The following is a 19528-nucleotide window of genomic DNA, read 5'->3' on the forward strand; positions in this document are numbered from 1 at the left end:
CCCCAGAGCAGCTCTGCCCCTGACTGACAGCAGGGATGTACTCACTGATCAATCTTGTGTTTTGGACTTGACCTGCTATTGTTTTCTGCCCTGACTGCCCCACAGTGACACCTCCTCTATCTTATCCAGAGAAGAATTCCAACCAGGGACACCCGGACATCCCGAAGGGATGGAAAAGGAGAACAGATGGGTGCTTGTTATCTGTGCTCCTTCCACAAGTCCCACTCCATGGCTGCCTTGAGGCAGAAAACACAGCTAAGGAGCCTCAACTGCAGGAAATAGTGGCCAAAGGAGCAGCACTGATCCTTCCGAGCACAGATTGCAGAGGAGTGCCTGGAGCAGAGCTACAATGGGAACATCAGTCAAACTGAGAGACTCGTGTCCCCCAGGGAAATGAGCTGTTCCTAGGCTACACACAGGCCCCTGCCACTCCTGGTCACACAGGCTGACCACTGCAGAGAGATTATCAATCAAGGCAAGTAAAGACACTTTTCTGCAGCGTTCTCGCAAATCTCTTGGCTTGAAAAAATAAATCAATCCCAACGTTATGGAGTTAATTTTGGTGCAAAACAGAGTATTCTAAGGACCTCTCCTGACTAGCTCAAACCAAACTGGGCTGAGTCACAGGTGACAGCCACAAGCTCTAGATGCAGCACACTGAAATGTGTTCTTAACTACAGCAAGCCCAGAAAGGGTTCTTCACCCTCACCCCACCCCAAGAGCTCTCCATCAGCAATGAGTGCAGCTGAGCCTGCAGTCATTACACAATCAGGCAAATGTGGGAATCTCCCCATTCCCTTGGCATCCTGCATTTCTGCAGCAGCCTGGCCTAAGAAAGGACACCAAGCTTCAAATCCCAGCAGGAAAAAGTTCTCCATTATTTACATGATGAATTTGCCCAAGACAGGGAGTTGGGTGCTTGTCTGTCTTGCAGGGACTGTACGTTACAGAGAATCCTCAATGGCCTCTCTGTTGGGGTGTGCTCCTGGGAGTGAAGTGCCATGTGCTGCTCTTCTCCACCCCAGCACAGGAGTCTTCTTTCAGTGGTGAATGATTCTAAGGAACAACAAAAAAACTCCAAATAAATGACTGATATTGCTCCCATAAGGAAAAAAAAAAAAATTCTTGTGGCTCTATTGTGCTGACAGCTGTGCAGTACCAGAAAGGCTTGTCCAACAACAGGAAAAGAGAACAGATTCACTACACAAAGCTATCAAGGCAGATAACCCTCCAGAGGTGACTATGTGAATTCCCAGAAGAGAAACTAAAATTGAACAGAGAATAATACAGCAAGCCACTGGAATTTCTATTTTGCCACTTTCATTGAGAGGCTGGTTCGTACTCACGATGCCAGGTAAATAAAACTGACAAGCCTGAATGGAATGCTCTGTTTGTGTCACAGGTGTGTACAGCTCCCTGAACCATCCCTCACCAGCTGCTGTTGTTTTGTAGCTGCTAGATGAGCCTGCTACAACAAGGTTTTGACAGGCACATGGCAGTGACTGACAGCTGCCAATGAACACAGAGAAATGAACTGCAGCATGGCAAAGTGGAGCCTCAAAAGTGTCACCTACAGGCCCTATCAAGTTCTCAAAAATGGATTAAAGCAGGAGATGCCCCAGCATTCCCAGAGATGGCACTATCCCAAATCATCATAACATCTGATTGAAGAAGTGGTCTCAAGCTGGAGAAGACAGCCAGACTACCTCTAAACATTTCTGGGAAGAAGCATCAGAGGCAACTCTTCTATCAGCAGCCTCTCTTTGAAAGTTAATTTGGGTGATACTCATAGCTCCAATTCCCCCACAAATGACCTATGCCTCAGGGAGCTGTAACAGTCCTGAGAGGATAAATGGAGAGAAAAACCCCAAAGAAAAAACCTCTCTGCAAGGAGATGCTCTGTGGGAGAGACAATTCCAATAGGGCATTCTCTAGGACCTGCACTCTACAGCAAATATATTGTTTCTGACCGCCACATTTGCACCTCAAAGACTGATGCACCCAACACCCCAAAAAGAATCAGCTTCAAGTTAGAATCTTTTAAAAGAAGCTGCAGGTACTGTTTAAAATATATGAAGAAGGAAGGCAAAATTAAAATAGAGGGCAGGGATTTTATTTTGGTACCCAAAAGGGATTTTCTAAACCTGCTTCAAAGCCTGTGCATATCTGTTCTTAACACAAGAAAAATGCTCATTTTGCAGGTGGCAAGCACCCTTCTTGTGGAAGAGAGATCTCTGCAGGGCTTTACCACCCTCACACAAGGAACTCAAATTCTTCAAAGCACTGGCTGGGCTGGAAAGCCTCATACAGTTTGTAATGGACTCATGAATAAAAATGCTTTGGCATTTGCTGAGTGGTCTGGGTTTTGTCAGAGCCACCTCTCAGGACACAGCAATGCCTGGGAGGCGTGTGAAGCACAGCTCTGGGTGCAGGAACCTGCAACCTGCCCAGAAGGAGCAGGAGGAAGAGCTAATCAGCACTTCCTGCTGCAGGGAGGGAGGAGAGCCTGGCACACAGGACAGGCTCCCTTGCGTGGGATTGACTGGAGGATGCACGTTCACAATAAGCCCTGACAGGCAGCTGAGATGGATTGCACTGAAGTCAAGGACTTGGAGATAGGCCTGGTTGCTGTAAACAACTTGTTCCAGCACTCAGAGCCATGGGAAGGGCTGTGGAGATCAGGGAGGGAGCACAAGCTGAGTGAAATGTGAGCAAACCCCTCACAAGTACAGCACTGAGAGCCCAGTAACATCACTCCTAGTTAAGAGTAGCAGTTGTTTCCTTTCCCTGAGTGGAGCACTGTGATGCACAACTTGGTGTTTGAGAGTGTTTTTCCACAGGTCCTACTAATCCAAGTCCTATTTTCCAGGCTCCTCCATTTTCAGATGGCATAGACAGCACACAAAAACTGTAAAAACAATCAGGGGCAAAAAGAGAAGCAGAAGTCATCTTTTAAGAGCCCTCAGAGCCACAGCAGCACAGCCTAAGAGCAGTTCTCCCCTGCTTCAGGGCTTAGGTGCACTGCAAGTCTAATTTTCATTACTGGATTTTACTTTTCATCCTTTTAAATGCCAGTAAAGAAAATAAGCCTGATGGGTTTTTTAAAAAGAATAATTAGCATCTCTTAGGATAGGTGGAAGAACACTAAAGATATAAAAATCTCCTTCCTCAGTGAAAATGAAGTCATACAATGGGGCACAGAGGAAAGAAGCTTGCTTTTCTATCTCCACAGACACAAAAAACCCAGGAGATATCAAAGAAATTGGTCCACTGGCTCAAAGACAGGGCAGCTTGGCCAGATTCACATGGCTGGTTCAGTGCCATGGTCTGACAGCCAAGAGCAGCTTCAGAGCCTCATGCAAACGCTCTTGAAGCCAACACGGAAGCACAAGAACTTGCAGCAAGGTGATCATCACTGCTGCCTGCCAGGCAGGAAGGGTTACAGGGGGAAAGAAAAAGGGTTTCTTCTTTGCTCTTCAGGAAAAAGGAGCCATGAACAGCTTCCCTGGAGGGGCCTGCAAGGCAGAGCCTCGTGGGTGTGGCAAAGGGAACTTAATGCTGTTCTCCAGGAAATTTTGAACTGGTCATGTGTTAAAACCCTAGATACTGAGAGGTTTGGGCTTTCTATACTAAAAAACACAGACTCTCAAGAGAACATTACATTTAACCTAAAGCCATAAAAAACCCCAACTTCCATACATTTATTTGAAACCCAACTTCCATACATCTATTTGAAACACAACTTCCCTACATTTATCACAGAAGACTTTAATCAAAAGCATGACAAAATCAGTAGAAAAAGCAGCAGCTGAGCACTGCAATGCTCCCTGCTGCCTCTCCCTCACCAGGGCTGAGGAATGCAGTGGCACATTGAAATTCAGGCAGCACTGCCTGCTCTGCAAGTGCTGCCAGGGGGACAGGACCCTATCACCTGCCAAAGGGAAATGCTGCTGCAAGAGTGTGTGCTGATGCTGAGATAAGGGATCAGGAGAGCAAACAAACCCTGCCCTTCCCTTCAGTGTTAGCATTCCAAGGCACTGAGACTGGAGTGGGAGGCTTGTGGATTTTAAGGCACAAGTGTAGCCACTCTCCTCACTTGTGTGACCCACACCATCTCTAGAACAACAGTAATTCATGGGCAGGAACAGTTTTGTAACAGTATCTTCTTATTTTTCAAAATAGAAATGGTGGTGCTAAGATGTGACAAAGTCTCCTGAATGCCAAAATGGAAGAATTCTTAGCAAGTGAGCCAAACAATTTACCTAAGGGTGGCAGCAGCTCACCTGGGGACAGCAGCAGACTCAGGGCTGCTTGGAGGAAGGAGGCCTGTCAGCAGAGATTAAAGGCAGGTGACAACAAACAGCTTCCAGCCCTTCCCCTCCAGCTTTGAAAAACACAAGAGTTGTTTTTTTTCAAAAACTAGCTAATCATGGATGGTAATTTTTTTGAGCAGTCCATGGAAACCTGTACCAAACATCTCATCCTAATAATCCATAAAGTCAGGACCAAGCACACTCTGCTGATTCCCAAAAGTAATGAACAAATCATGTGTCACCATGACAAAACAAACCACTCAAGGACCCAGACAGAAAGGAACTGAAGTCTGACACTCCAGTTTTTCTCCAAAACAGCACTTGAGTGCATATAGAAATACACTGACCCCACAGGTACCTCTTTGGGGTTGCTGGGCATTACTGCCCATATATATTCTTATCCTGCTACAATGCTGGCCAAACAAAGGAAGATCTTTCTAGACCAAGCATCTCCACCTTTGCCTCACCACCTCAACTGCTCCTGAGATCCCTGTGTTAGGCAGCCAGGCCTGGCAGCCCCATCTCCATCCAGGCTTCTTCAGGAAAGTTATTATCTGCACCACCACGGCCTCAGTGAGGTAAGGTCAGTCAGGAAGACACAACCTAAACAAAAAGAAATGAAGGAAACTCAGGAGAGAGCTGCCACACAGGGAATATTCTCTTCTCAGCTGGGGAAAATAACATTATTCAAGAGCACTGATTCAAAAATTGAATAGTTATTTATTGTTCCAGAAGTACATTGCTCTTTTATACATATTTCATAAATGATACAGGATTTTACACATGTTCAGGTTTTTTTTTTGTTTTCTCCATGCTCCCTCCCTCATCCCAAACACACACCAAGGATTCAGCTACAGGATTGTGTTCACTTTTTTTTCCTTTTAAAACTCATCACACAAACATGATAAAACAGATAAAAAATAATCACACAATGTAATTAAATGGAAAGACAGAGGAGAAGGGGGAGGGAAGAAAAAAAAACAAAACTAGAAACATGCACCCATTCGGTCCAACATGCCACTGAGTGAGAAGAGGCAGCAATCCCAGCTGTGTTTCCACATCTGCAAGGCACCTGGCATCTAGTTAATACTGTATTATTTTCTTTCCTATATTTTTAAAACATGGTTCTCCAAAAAAAAACCCCAGAAGCCTCTTTCCATGACACAGTGAGGAGTAGTAGTGAAACATCAAAAAGAAGCAGCCAGCCTTTCTGTATATAAAGCTTAGTGTCCTTCTCCCACCTTCATCCTGTCTCCACAGCATTTATCAGCAGGGTGCTAAACCAGACTGACCTGCTCTGAGTGAAGAGATGTTTTATCTGCTTAGAAAGCAGCCAGCCTTGGCTAAGAGAGAGGGCAATGGGTTGACCTTCCTTCCTTTATTTCTTTTTAGCTAAGAACAAGAGATGTCATTAGCCACTCCTAAGAAATTCTGACCTGTGGACACAAAGTTCACTTAAAGCTACTTGATCAGGGGAAAGTGCTACAGAACCAAAGCAGTTCTGTTCTTGCACTGTAGGATCCCCAGGCTCCCAAAAAGCCTCTGGGCAAGAGAAAGGCTCTGACAATATGTGAAACCTTCTATCCCATTACACAAGCAGTCAAGTATCAAGACTCATTATTCCATATTCCAAAACTGTTCATTTTAAAGCAGGAGTCATGATTCTGGCAACAGTTCTGCAATCCTTTAAGGCCTCCCTAATTCCATAGTCCAGGTGGCTCTCAGACTGGGGGTAGGAAGAGGGGAACCTCCCTGCCTTAAGACAGAATATAAAAAACCGCTCATGCAATGCTGCCATGGGTTTCTAGGAGGAGCTCAAGGGCATTGGGATGCAAATTTCGAGAGTTATTCCGGAATAATCCAAAACATCGATTATCAAATGTCCAGAAGAAAGCTCATTCCTTCTCTCACTGGGCTACAACCAATCTGTGCTACAAATAAGCAAAGGAGGAAGTCAGTGGAGCACAGGGGGTGGGCTGGGAAGGGGAAGCTCACGGTTTTCCAGTAGAAAGCAGTCTTGTAGTAACTTTATAAAAGAGACCAGGTCTGACCAGAAGTGTGCGTGTTAATGGCGGTGGAGTGCAAGTTCTGATCACCAGCCAGAGCTCCAGGTGGCTTGGATTCTTTGTTCATTTATTTTTTTTCTCCTTTTGTTTTTTTTCAAGACAGAAAGAGAGATTGGAATCAGGTAAAGGAAAATTTAAAAAGCTAAGCAGGCTGCTGGTGTCCTATCAAGAGGCAGACCCTGCAAAGCTGGAAGAAGACACCCCTACACCCCAGCATTACATTCTCTTCATGAACCCCCCCCAATCCTGTATTTGTACACAATCTCCATTCTGACAGTTTTAAAAATGTGACTATTTGCCAAGCCCTTTTCAGAACTAACATTCCACAATGTCCCATCTTCAGATTTAAGAGATTTTCCCCCTTTACAGTCCTTTGTCTTGATTAAAGGTAAAAACCCTCCACCCCCCACACCACATCCCAGCTTCCACCTGCAATGCTTTAATTAAAAAAGGCAAGAGCTATGAACAGGTTTTTTGCCGGGGTTCAGAGCTTCTTTGCTGATCAGTCCTTTTCAGAAATTTGCTGGATGGGCAGATGAACTTGCAGTGGGTCTCGAAGCCTCTTAAGGTCCAATTCTGCCTAAAAGTAAAGGACATGTTATAAAGGACAAGCTCCCAAAACAGCTTCCCCCAATACAATTTTCCTTTAGAGAGAGAAAAGCTTTCCCACATTTCCTTGTTTTTTCCCTGTCCAGCAGGAATTTGCCCAAAAGTTGAAAGCTCATATTTACAAAAACCATTCTCAGCTGTATTTCTCTGAACTTGTCTGCACGCAGCCACTTAAGGAATAGGGTAGGGGAGATTTGGGTCCCCATAAATTCACTGAAATATTTTTTAAAACAAACCAACAAAACCCCAACAAATCAACATCCCAACCAGATTATTAGGGATGATTGATTCTAGAAGAAAAGCTCCAGGAAAACATGGCCATCCAATGGCATCTGCATTCAATATGGCTTAAGAAACCCCAGAAAGACCTTTGTGTCCTTCCTTATGTAATTTGTTCTCCAGAGGTAGAATTTGTCTTGCCCTGGATGTCTTACACTGTCATTTCCAGAGCCTGGGAATAAAGGATGATAGAGAACAGTGAAAAATAATGTGGCAACTCTGCTTTTTCTGCTCACACCATCCTTCTGCAATAAGGCTCTGAGAAACACAAGGAAACATCTCTATCCTTTGCTGAACAGATCCCACAACGTGGATAATCTGTCAAGAGTGTCTGTCTCCAGAGTCTGAGAAATCTGCCCCCACTGATTTAAACAATACAGCTACATTTCCTGAACATTATTTTCCAGGACTGCACTGAAGTGCTATGTCAGGAAGACCTGAACTGAATGGATGCAAGACTTCATTCCTCACTAAATCCATCTGGTGTGTAGGAGCTGAGAAGAAAAGAAATCTTGAATTAGGCTCCTCTGAGGCATAAAGAGTCTGAAGCAACTCAAGATTTACCAGCAGTTTCTTAAAGGCCCTTAAAGACTGATATGGGTTTCATGTTGATTTAAACTTCCACTTCTATTCCTGGTAACATCAAAGCCAATTCAATGATTGCAGTAGGGCTGTGACAGGAAAATGGGCTGAAAACTTTAAATACATTCCTTCTTGCTTGAGGTGTGTCTATTAATAGTAATGACGACCTAGCAAGCAGTAATTTCTTTATTGTGTTTCTGGAAATATTGTTGTTACCTGAGCAATTGCATCCTTGAGTTGATTGTATTTCTCTAGATCAAATCGTGTCTTTTTGGCTCCTTTATGGAAAAATAGTAAGTACTGTCTGTCTCTGGCATCTGGATAAACATATTCCTAAAGAGAGAAAAAGGAGAGAAAATAGGAATAAAGATACAGCAGGGAGGCAGCACAGGATGCCATAGCACAGTGTCTCAGGTGTTTTTAGGACAATGACCAGTTCCTGACAGGAGGCACAAGCCTGGTCCAAGCTCACACAGTGGTGGGTGACCCCTGCCAGCAGCTAAATCCCCACCCAGCACTCACTGCAGCACAGCTGGGTCAGAGAAAGCACCCAAAGGTAGGAAAAAACCAAGAAAGATTTAAGTGTAAAGTTAAAGACAGTTTAATAACTGATGAAAAAAACCCACAACAACACAAGAGTGATGCAAAAGCAATCACTCAGCACCTCCTGTCAGCAGACCAATGCCCAGCCAGGCTCTGAGCAACAGCTGCTTTGGAGAAACTCCCTCCCAATTTATTGCAAAATGTGACACCATGTGGCATGGAGTATCAGTTTGGTCAGTTCAGGGCAGCTGTCCCAGATGTGTTCCCTCACAACACCTCACCCACCCCTATTCCCAGGGATGGAAAGAGGGGGGTTGGGAGGGGGCAGAGCAGGGAAGAACAAAACCACAGAAGGCCTTGATGCTGTACCAGCCCTGCTCAGCAACAGCCAAAGCACTGCTGTGTTACCAAGGCTGTCTTGGTCACAAGTGCCAAACACTGCACCACACCAGCTGCTCTGCAGAACATTAACTCCATCCCAGCCAGACCCAGCTAAGTCAGACATTTGCTTCTCTATTCATTTGTTACACTCCAGCAGTGAGCTACTAGCACCTTCCTCCTGTCCCTAGTGTGTGAATCCTTCCATGCAGAGACAATAACAAATAACATTTCATACTGACAAGTTTGTGGGGAATAAAGGAGGGAGAAAAACTGCTATAAATACTGTCTCTGAAATGATGTAGCTGACAGACCCTTGGGACACCACGCTGGAACACCTGCAGCATCTGTTCTGATGGCCCTGTGACAGCAGAGACACTTTGAGCCCTCCCTTCCTCATTATTTAGGCAGAATTAGGAACTGATGAGACAAAAAAAACATGCACTAGAAAATCCATAGAGAATCTGTCACATTTACAAGGATCCAGAGACGGATTCTTCATCTGGATGGGAGGCCAGATCTGTGAAAGGCATTTCCAACAAGACGCCTGATCATCCTTGGGCTCCTAAAAAGGCCAGCATGGCATGTGAGAGGGGTGGGCTTCCTTGAAGCCCAGAAGGTATCTCAGGCAGCCACACCTGTCTGTACTGACCATACCTGCCAGCAGATGAATCTGTTTGGCTACAGCAGTCACCTAACACCTTTAGAAAAGCATTTCTGGTAAGACAATCAGCCAGGGCCACCATGAGAACACCCCATGGCCACACACCACCTCCCTGGCCAGCACAAATTAAACAAGTGACATCTGGGTTCCAACAGGACAAGGAAGGGGCAAAGCAGCTTCTAGCAGGCACAACTTTGCTATTTTTCTAGTGAGTAGAGCCCAGGAAAGTCTTCTACTGAAGTGTCAATAGCAGCACACCAAGTCCTACCTGGCGGGTCATTACGAAATAAGCGTACATTGCCATGGCACTACCATAGGTGATGAAATAGGTGACAGGTTCCATAATGTCCCAAGAGTATTCCCACCAGGTGAGGCGGGCCAGAATCCCAAACTGAGTGGCCATGTAGGCCAGGCCTCCCCACAACACCAAGGTTGTCCTCTTCTCTGCTTTCCTGCTGAGCTCCATCCTCACCTGCAGAAGGCAGAAACACACATCTTGCAGTCTCAGAAGTAATTATGTTAATATTGTTGAGAGACAATAATGCAAAATCAGTCCCTTATATTAATAGCAACATTAAGTGGTTTGAAACATGATTTGATTATGCGTGATGCACATACAAACAAACCTCAGCTTCTTTTCCATCACCTATGCTGTCACCTATACTTACTCTGAGCATACTCTGAATGCCTCAGGGAAGTATTTATTTCTCTATATTCAGAGATGTTCTGTTGCATTAGCCCCAGCTTTTATTTACTAACAAGCTCATTTCCAACTACTTGAAGCAAGGAAACAAAATATTTCCACAGAAACCAGAAGCAGACATGGTTTGGTAAACACTTGGTTCAGTGATCTTAAAACTATTTGAAGCATGGCAGGGACCCAATTAAAACCTGGAAATCCATCCAGGCTGCCTTTGGAAGATAAATACGACACACTGAGAAACTCCTTACTTTTTCTAGAGGTGCTAGTTGCTCCTTCAGTTGCTCTAGTCTCCCTATCAGCTCCTTCTCCTTGTTCAGCTGGTGCTCCTCGATGCTCAAGGCTGTGTACAACTGCTGAACCAACGTCTTCACATCATTCAGCGTCGTGGCATTTTCATGGCTTAAGAGCTCTAGGGATAAACAGAGGCTGTTTTATATACTGTGCCCACAGGGCTGCTCATGGGCCCTTGGGGAATCACTATTAGTCTGCACTGGAAATGAACAAAACTATCTTCTCAACAAAGAGGCCTTTGGAAGAGCTCCAGCACTCTAAGACAATGTGATTCCCCTGAAAGAAGGGCCTTACTACTGGGTATTCCTAAAATTTGATAAGAAAAAGGAGAAGAGACGTGTCCTATAAAGCTGGCCAGATTATCCAACAGCTGCTCCTGATTCACATTTATATACAAGACAAACAAACTCAACCAGCTATGATCCATCACACCAGCTGTCAAGACACAGGCAGAATTCAGAATACAGACGACCAGCAGCCAGAATTATTGGTGATGGCAACTGAACACTGTGGGTTAGGGACCCACAACAGCCTCAGCAGCAGCACTTGGAGTGCCAGTGCCAGGAATTGTTTCCCATGCTCTGTGGGTAACACCCCTTGCTGTGCTCCCTGCAAAGGAGTGAGGCTCTCCCACACAGCATCTAGAAACAAGAGCAGGGCCACGACTCAAAAACACCTTTATCCTTGCATTGCAACTCAAAAAGGATTCCTAGAGGATACCAGTTCTTAAAGGAGTTGTGACTATTGGATTGTCTTCCAGATCGGAAAAAAAAAGAAGTTTGAAATAATAGCAAAATATTTTGACATTAACCAAATAAAAAAAATTAATTTTTGTGGCATCCTTGGACTTGTACCTAAAGGTATCAAAATATGATTTTACCAACTCAAAAAGTACACCAGCAGCTCAAGGGAAAAAAAGTGACTCAGTTGTCTGCACCAAGACACGCAAGGTACATAATTTCATTCTAGTTAAAGGGTTCCTGTTCTCCTACAAAGAAAAATCCATGTGCTCCTACTGAGGCAAACATCAAGAAGTACTTATTTAAAATTACAGTATTCTGGCATTTCCATTCTCAAATACTCGAGGTGATCTTGTAAAAATGCAAAAGCCAGAGCTGAAAAGTTTGACAGAACTAATTTCAGTGCCTATTTGCAGGCACATTCATTTTAGCACCAACTATAGAAATCTCCTTGGCAAGTGCATCCTAGGAGACAATTTCCAGTGATCCCAGAGCTCACCTAGCAGCACACAGCAGAGTAACTTTGTGTGTGTGGTACCCAGTGATTTAGATATCCAGTTGTAGCAGAGAACCTTCTGCTAAGGTGCTTTTGATGAGATGGGGAAAAAAATCTTCTCTAGTAGAGGTGAGTCTACTCTATATTTAGGGGAGAGAGACCATCTCACCCAGTACCCTGCACTGCCAACTCCAGAATAACAGAACAATAAAATCCCCCACATCTGTGAGCCAGGAGCCAAACAGAAACAGCATTTCCCAAGCTGTCCCTCTTGTTTAAATCCTCAGAGGTAACTACAGGCATGCAAGAACCTGGTGTTTTATGAAGGCTATGAAGCTGCCCAGAAGAAAGAGGGCAGATAAAAACACTGAGTTCCTGCCTCCCCCAGTAATACTGAAAATGTCTCAAAAGCCTCTCTGCAGGTTTTCACATCTTGAAAATCACACATGTTCAAAGAATATTATTGAAATGGATTTTCTTATTGACTCAAAATAGGTTACTTTCCCTACCCCTCCTACCTGTCTCTTCTAAGGGCACAGTCCCCTTTATTTCACTGTTTGGTAGCTAACAGGGTTTTGAGGTTTATCTGCAATATTTATTCTGCAATATTATCTGCAAAGTACCACACTTAAATGGAAACAATGTTAGCTGTTAGGGGAAGCAACAATTTATTCTTTCAAACCAGACAATCTAAGTTTCAATCTAATTCCCATCTTGTACTGCATTCCTTCAGAATAAGTTAAATTAAATTACTTTCCAGTAATTATAAAAAAATTTGCAAAACTTACAAGTGAAAAGGAATTCTATTTCTTTGTTTATTTCTCTTGAGGGCTGGGGGCACTAGCTTTGAACAGAATGAAATATCTGCTTTTCATTAGTGATTATTCTGATTACTTGGATATCTCTAAATTGGGCTCCAAGGGCAGGATTAGAAACCAGGAGGTTTCCCTTTAGAAACAACACTCCATGCTCCTGAACAAGTTAATAAAGCATGTTGCAGTGAAGCAGGGAACTGAACACTGAGATGTACTCCCAGGGCTGAGCAGAAGCAAGCTGCTTTACCTCTCTTTGGTGGTCTGACGTGGTAGGAGACATCATTAATGATCAGTTTGAAGTCATCCAGCAGAAGCAGGTCTATGCCTGTGGAGGAGGCCACACGTGTGCCATCTGTAAGGAAAACACAGATGATGCATTAAGCAGGAGGAACAAAGAACTTAAACATGCTGTGGCTAAGTTGTAACACCATCCCAAGTCCAGCTGTTTGGTTTCTGTTCTTTGTAAATATAATTATGTAAATATTATTTACAGAAAACCAAAGCATGTATCTCTTAATTTACAGTATTGGACTATGAAAAAATAGTACATCCAAAGTATAAAAGTAGTGTACAAAAATACAGAAAAACACAGAAATCTTTAATAAAAATAGTGAAGTTTTCAGATGAACTTGATCTCTTGATGTGCTTTGCCATATGACCAAAAATCAAAGAGCAGAGTCCCTTAAAGCCAAAACGGAATTTGAGTTTACAAAATAACCTTAAATTCTTAGCTATTTACAATAACAATGTAAATAGTCTTTGTAAAGGATGATACTTTTTGCCAGGACAAGGAAAGGTGAAACATGACTGAGTTATCATTGCTAAAGCAGGACACTGTTTCCCATGTACATCTTCCACACCCAATTCCTTTATAAATCGATTTGAACCTCTCTGTAGGTTGCACAGCTTGCATATTTCCTACTAAATAGCAGGGAACTCACCAGAAAACATCTCCATTAGGACTGATTTCCTTGGCAGCACTGGCCACACAATATTCTAACTCTAGGAATAGCATTTCTACCTCCTGCTCTTTCAGGAAGGTCAGAGAACTCGCACTACAGCGAACTTCCACTCCAAAAGCAAAAGGCTGGATGCAGACAGCTGGCAGGCAAGTAAATCAATCAGTTTGTAAACAAGAGTACCTGCTGAGTAGATTGCAACCCGATCAATGCCTCTGTCCTCTGCTCGCAGCTGCTGCAAGAACACCCCGACAGAGTCTGAGATGGGCTTCAGGGTGAACTGGCAGCGCTCGCGCCGCGATGGGAGACTGACAGAAATCACAGGCAGCCCGTTCTGGTAAACCACCGTCACTTCTGCAGAGAAACAACAACAACAACAACAACACAAGTCATTGTCACAAGGTAACAGATCTGCTCTACTTGTTCCACGGAGAAGAGGCAAGCCTGATTACAATCTGAATATAACACATTAAACTTGCAGCTTTCTCAAGAGATGCGGTCAAAGAAAAATGGAGGTATAGCAGAGATTCTCACTCCTGTAACTTGGCAGTATTTTTCTGTACTTTGTGAAAGTTACTTACTCTAAACACAGCCACCTTTGTTCTAAAGACAACATGATATCTAAAAGCCATGACATGGCAGCACAGTATGTTTTGGTTAGGTTTTGAGAATAAAAGCATTTTAGACTATGGAAGACAAAACACTGCTGTTTACAGCAGGATTTATAGCTCAGGAGACAAAGGCAGATTGTGTCTATTAGGAAACATCAAGGAAGGACCCGCTTCAAATGTTTATATTCTTGTTTAGTTCTGGTTTCTTCCTCCTTGTCCTGAGGCAAAACATGTAAGAAAGCAGTCAGGAGCATGAGGCTGTAGCCGAGCAGCACTCTGAGTTTAGGCTTCAAGGTCATTTAATCTAAAATTCATGGGATCAATATGCTTTGTACTTCTCCAGACAGGCATTACTACTTAGGTGTAGATAAAACAAGATTTTTCCATTTCTTTGGTGCTGCCAAAAGCTTTTCTGAGGGCATTCTTGAGGATTTCTGTAATTCCAAAATCAATGGTAGTGACCTGTATGAGCTATAGGCTGTTTATTATTTTACTGCCACAACCTGCTCCGTGTACTTCGTGAGATCCATACGTAGAAAAGAGAAGTCAAAAGTTCATATTCCCTAAGCTGTTTACTGAATCACAGTCATAACTGTCCTCAAGTGATGTAGTTGCTAAGATATAACAGCACACCTCAAAAGGATTTGCTTTTATAGGTGTGTTTCTTATATAAAAACACACAGGGTTTTTTACTGCTTAGAGCATTTCTGTGTCTCAAGGATGGTGCAGTCACACCCACCCACAATTCATCTGCCTCAATATCCCAACCTGTTGTAGCTCTGGTCAACTCCTGTCTCCTTAAACCCACTGAACTCATGCACTGACATGCTAAGTCATTTTAAACAGCTAATATCAAAACCAGCCAGTCAAAAAGTCAACAGAAGTAGAAATAAAGGCAAATAATTTTATTTCAACCAGCAAAGAGAACTATGGGGACAAGTCCTGGGGCAACACATATTTCCAAAAATGGGGGATTGTGGATATTGAGAAAGGATTTACCAAGTGCATTTGTACAAAGCCAGAAGAATTCTCTTCTCCTTCTTAACTATCACACACCTTCATGAAATGAATCAAGCATAAAAAAAGCTTTTTCCCTCTTGCAAGGGATTGCTGCCTTCAAGTCCTTAAAGACTAGATGGAAGCAGCCAAGTATGGTCACCTAAAACAACTAAAGCATCCTAAGAGGCCCCAGCATTTGAAAACCTATCAATGCCTGCTCTCAAGACTCGGACATCTGACAGGATTTTAGTAGCTTTAGTGTTTTGAAGTGCAGGCTTCAGAGACAAGAATCAGATATTTACTGGAAAGAAATAAAGCAAAGTGCTAACATATTTGGACTGCCAGACAGAATTTAGAGCTCCTTAGCAGCAGCTGTTATGACACCAGCTATCAGGTTTTCTTTAAATTTAAAATGCTACCTGGATCACACAGGCAGTGAGGCAGATTTTTTGCAGAGAAAAAGACAGAACAATGTTTGCATTTACACTTTTTCCACATATCCCCATCAGTACCACACCACAACCAGAACTCCAGGACTGCCAGCTCTGGAGGGAAGCGCCTGCCAGGAACAGCCCTGCTGCATTTTAGGAGTCATCAGCATTAGGAGCACAAACAAAGCCTTTCACCAGGATTTCCAGCTTAGATGAAGTATTAAAGACCAAATTATTTCCCTTCAAAAGACAGGGTCCAAAAGCCTGTAAATTAAAGCAGCTGCTTTATGTTTTCCTTGCAAAAACCTTGTAAAAGTAATTTCCTAGCTTAATTCACTGGTGGGGAAAGTCCATGACTGCAGGTTGATCCTCTCACCACCTCCCACACAAGCAATGCTGGTCAGATTTTTACTGCATTGAAGAGGGAAGAGGCAAAGAAAAGAAGGAAATCTGAAGGACACAACAACACAAACCTAACAGACAGCAGAAGGCACTCCTGTAGAAGTCATTAACAAGTCCCTGTGATATGGCTGCCTCACTCTTCTCTCCCACAGCCCTGTGTGTCTTCTGCATCTACTTCACAAGTTACTAAGGGGACAAAGCATTTGGCACCTCTCTAATTGCAGTGCTAAGGTTTCAGCTAATCTTCCCCTAGTTAAATTTTAAGCCAGGATTTAAAGGCATGGGACAAGTAAAAGAAATTAATTTTATACAAGTGTGCAGCACTTACATTTACAGTCACCTACAACCTGGCCAGGAATGGTGCTAAATGAGACTGTGGGGATTTGAAAAGCCTTACATGCTGTATTAAATGTGGGGTTGCTTTGAGGTATGAGTTCCAACCAAGTGCCACAAAGTTTTGACTCAATCATACATGCACCAGCAAGAAGTCATGGGTATTTTTTTTAAAATATTTCTATTTTCACCTAAGATCAACTTGAGCAACAAATGAGGTCAAAATGAAGTACAGTATAAGAAAAAAGTGTGGCCAAAGAAGTCAGTGTTGAACATTGGCTACTGGTAAAGACAAAGTTATAGGAAGAAATAATGAGAGAATTATTCAAGCACAACATGAGGAAAAGTAAAATCAAATCAGCACAGGCAGATATCTTCTCAACCTTACACATCCTCTCACTTCTACCTGTTTAAGCTGCCAGATTTTCATGTAAGCTCTGCAGAGCAGTCATGTTCTCTTTGTCTTGCACACTTGTTATCCTGGCAGGGGAAGCAGGAACCCTTCATTTATTAGCTTTCAGACCTTATTAACAAGCCTTAACAAGGAGAGGATCCACTCCATGCCCAGTCTGTCAGCTCCACTCCCTGTGCACAGCATGCAGATGTTAAGCAGCTGAAAGCTGCTCCTTTCCTCTTTGCATTATGGCACACTGAGAGTTTCACAGTTCCACCAGTGCATCCTTTTGCTTTGTGCTCTGACAACCTTATCAAAAAAGCTTCATGCCTGAGCTGTCCCAGAATTTAAATAAAGGAATAATATTGCCTTGGCTTCAAAGCTTATTTACTGTAGTAAATTATGCTTTTGACTATTGTGGCATGGAGCTGAACTGCACTTTTGTTACATAAATGGACTTAACGGGGCAGGTAGGGTCAGGCTGAAGGGACCACAGTGATTCTTCTGGTGCCACCTCCCTGCTCAAGCAGGGACATCCCAGAGCACATGGCACAGGATTGTGTCCAGATGGTTCTGGAGTCCCTCAGTGAGGGAGACTCCACAGCCTCCCTGGGATATCTGTTCCAGTGCACGGGAGATTTTCCTCATGCTCAGGTAGAATTTCCTGTGCATCAGTTTCTTGGCACCACTGGGCAGAGCCCACTCCAGCCTCTGGCAGCTCCCTCCAGGAAGGAGAGCACCCTGAAGGGCAGGGGTCATACAGACCTCACAGCTACATCCGAAAGAAGGCTGGCAAAAAGACTTGGACAGTTGCACGCAATTCCATCCTTCTTTACAAAGCCTGTCCAGTTTGGTAAGGACAGTTCATAGAAAAGCTGCCCATTGCCTTAATGCTTCCTGACGTTGTTCTCTCTGTTGCTTCCTTAGCTCCAAACTGGATTGGCGCCCAGCCAAAGAAGCCTCCACCAGAAAAGGGGGCAGGGAATGAAACGCGAGTTGGGGAAGTCCAAGTGAGGCAGAACTGGCGCGTACTCACCATCAGAGGGCACTACGGTACTGCAATACACCACTCTCACGCTCTGCCAAGGAGACAGCCGCTGGTGCGCCTGGAAAACACGGGAAAAAGGGCAAATGTTCAGAGTGGGGCAGGATCCGGCCCCCGCCATCTCCGTGCCCCTCCCCAGTGCCCGCGCCGGGCACTTCCTCCGTCCGCAGGAGCGGCCACAAAGCCGGAGCGCCTGTCAGGAACAGCCTCTTCCCTTCCCATCTGTCACCCCGCAGGGATTCCCCCCGCAGCCAAGCTCACCTCCACACGCCTCACTCTGCACACAGGTAGCTGGGAGTCTGGAACACAACACTCGTGGTTTGTTTTCCCTAATGTGACGCGAATTTTTAAAGCCACCCAGTCAAGCAGTTTTAAGGAATCCATTTAGCTGACTACACAGACACACAGTAGAAATCATAGCAAAGCACAAGTCTTTAAAGGTTACAAAAAGAAGTTTTTTGCATAACCAGGGTGGATGTTTAGAGTTGGGGATTAACAGGGTCATTCTCTTTGGTTGCTTTCCATGCCAACATTACTTTTCCTCATGTTCTTACAGAGACAAGCTGAACTCAGAGACACAGCAATAAACACGCCTGTGCGTAGAAGAACAAATTGTTCCAACATGAAAAGCAATAATTGTAATACTGAGCTATAAAAATAAAAAAAAAAAAAAACAACAGCCCAACAGGAAGAAAGCACATGAATGGGTTTGCATGTTCTGCAAACTTAGCAAGAGACTCATTTGCCCATGAAAATCTACAAACAGAGTGATTTAAAGTCTATTTTTAACATTATATTACACTGGTTATTTACTAATCCTTCCCCAACACTGAAATTGCAGCTCTGGCACAAAGCAGCCCAACTGCAAACCACAGTAAGGGGGAACACCAGCTCTCACCTGTCCCTGGTGGTTCATATTTCAGTGGCTAGCCTCGGATTTTGCAACAGCTGTTGTCCAATTTGGACATTCCTGCAGTCTGGGATATTTTTTCTTTGCTGAATGTTAAAACACAGCTGCCAAACCCACATTTTTATAAAGGTATCTTACAGGGAGGACTTGTTTTAATAAACTTTTAATGAAGTTTGCAAACAAAACCCAGGTTGCTGATTATTTCTCTGCCAAATTGTCCAGACCTCTGTGTTTCATGAGGTTACCTTTGATAACCTACTTTGAATGGCTTCAATTGCTACTTCCCTTGTGCTCTGAAGCCTGATATCCAAACCAAGGATAGTTTCCACTGATCTTTCTCAAAAGCAGGACCTTTGTCCCTGATGGTCACTGCACTGACAGCTCCAGAAATTCACTGTGACATGTGCTGCATTTGTATTTCATTTCTGTTCATTTTGACAACAAAAATCAGTCATTTTCAATTTGCCTCCTCTCAACTGCATTTTCAGCTTCCCAGGGTCAAATCAGACAGGAAAATAAGTGGGCACCAAACAGCTGCGACTCAAGTGGGAAGCTGAATGCTTCAGCAAAAGTAATGCAAAAAACACTTGCATGTTGGGAACCAAAGGGCAAATTTGCTTTTTTACAAGTGAAATAACCAAGTCTTCTCGACTCTGACAGCATGTGCTGCTGTTGAGCAATCAGGATTACCCCTCCCATTTGAAAAAACCCAGGTTTTAGACTCAAAACTACCTGAGAAAAACACAGCTACAATCCCACATGCTGCACAAATCCAGCTCTGTTGTCTTGGCATTACTGTTATATTATTAACAAAGTCAGAAGCTTCAAGGATCAGATGTGGTGCCACATGCAAATCAATTTTCAGAACCAATTTTTACCTAAGGAGGGGAATTTCAATCTTTCCAAAAATAGCATCAGATACAAAAACAAGTGGGCAGAATTCACTCAGTGAGACACAAACCCTC

General features: G+C 43.7%; 1 protein-coding gene across 1 annotated transcript in view; it reads right to left on the reverse strand.

Moving 5' to 3' along the window:
• Window positions 1-5013: 5013 nt before the first annotated feature.
• Window positions 5014-19528, reverse strand: part of MCU (mitochondrial calcium uniporter) — an 87194-nt gene continuing 72679 nt past the window's right edge. The window contains exons 2-8 of the mRNA XM_054288355.1: window positions 17645-17714; window positions 13622-13792; window positions 12727-12831; window positions 10386-10546; window positions 9703-9906; window positions 8066-8182; window positions 5014-6955 (exon numbers count right to left, since the gene is read on the reverse strand). Coding sequence (XP_054144330.1) covers window positions 6839-6955; window positions 8066-8182; window positions 9703-9906; window positions 10386-10546; window positions 12727-12831; window positions 13622-13792; window positions 17645-17714 — 945 coding nt within the window. The 3' untranslated portion in view covers window positions 5014-6838. The remainder of the gene's footprint in view (window positions 6956-8065; window positions 8183-9702; window positions 9907-10385; window positions 10547-12726; window positions 12832-13621; window positions 13793-17644; window positions 17715-19528) is intronic.

This window comes from Melozone crissalis, unplaced genomic scaffold (assembly GCF_028551555.1).
Source record: "Melozone crissalis strain CALT ecotype California unplaced genomic scaffold, PUWL_Pcris_2 ptg000062l_1, whole genome shotgun sequence".
Taxonomy (NCBI): Eukaryota; Metazoa; Chordata; class Aves; order Passeriformes; family Passerellidae; genus Melozone; species Melozone crissalis.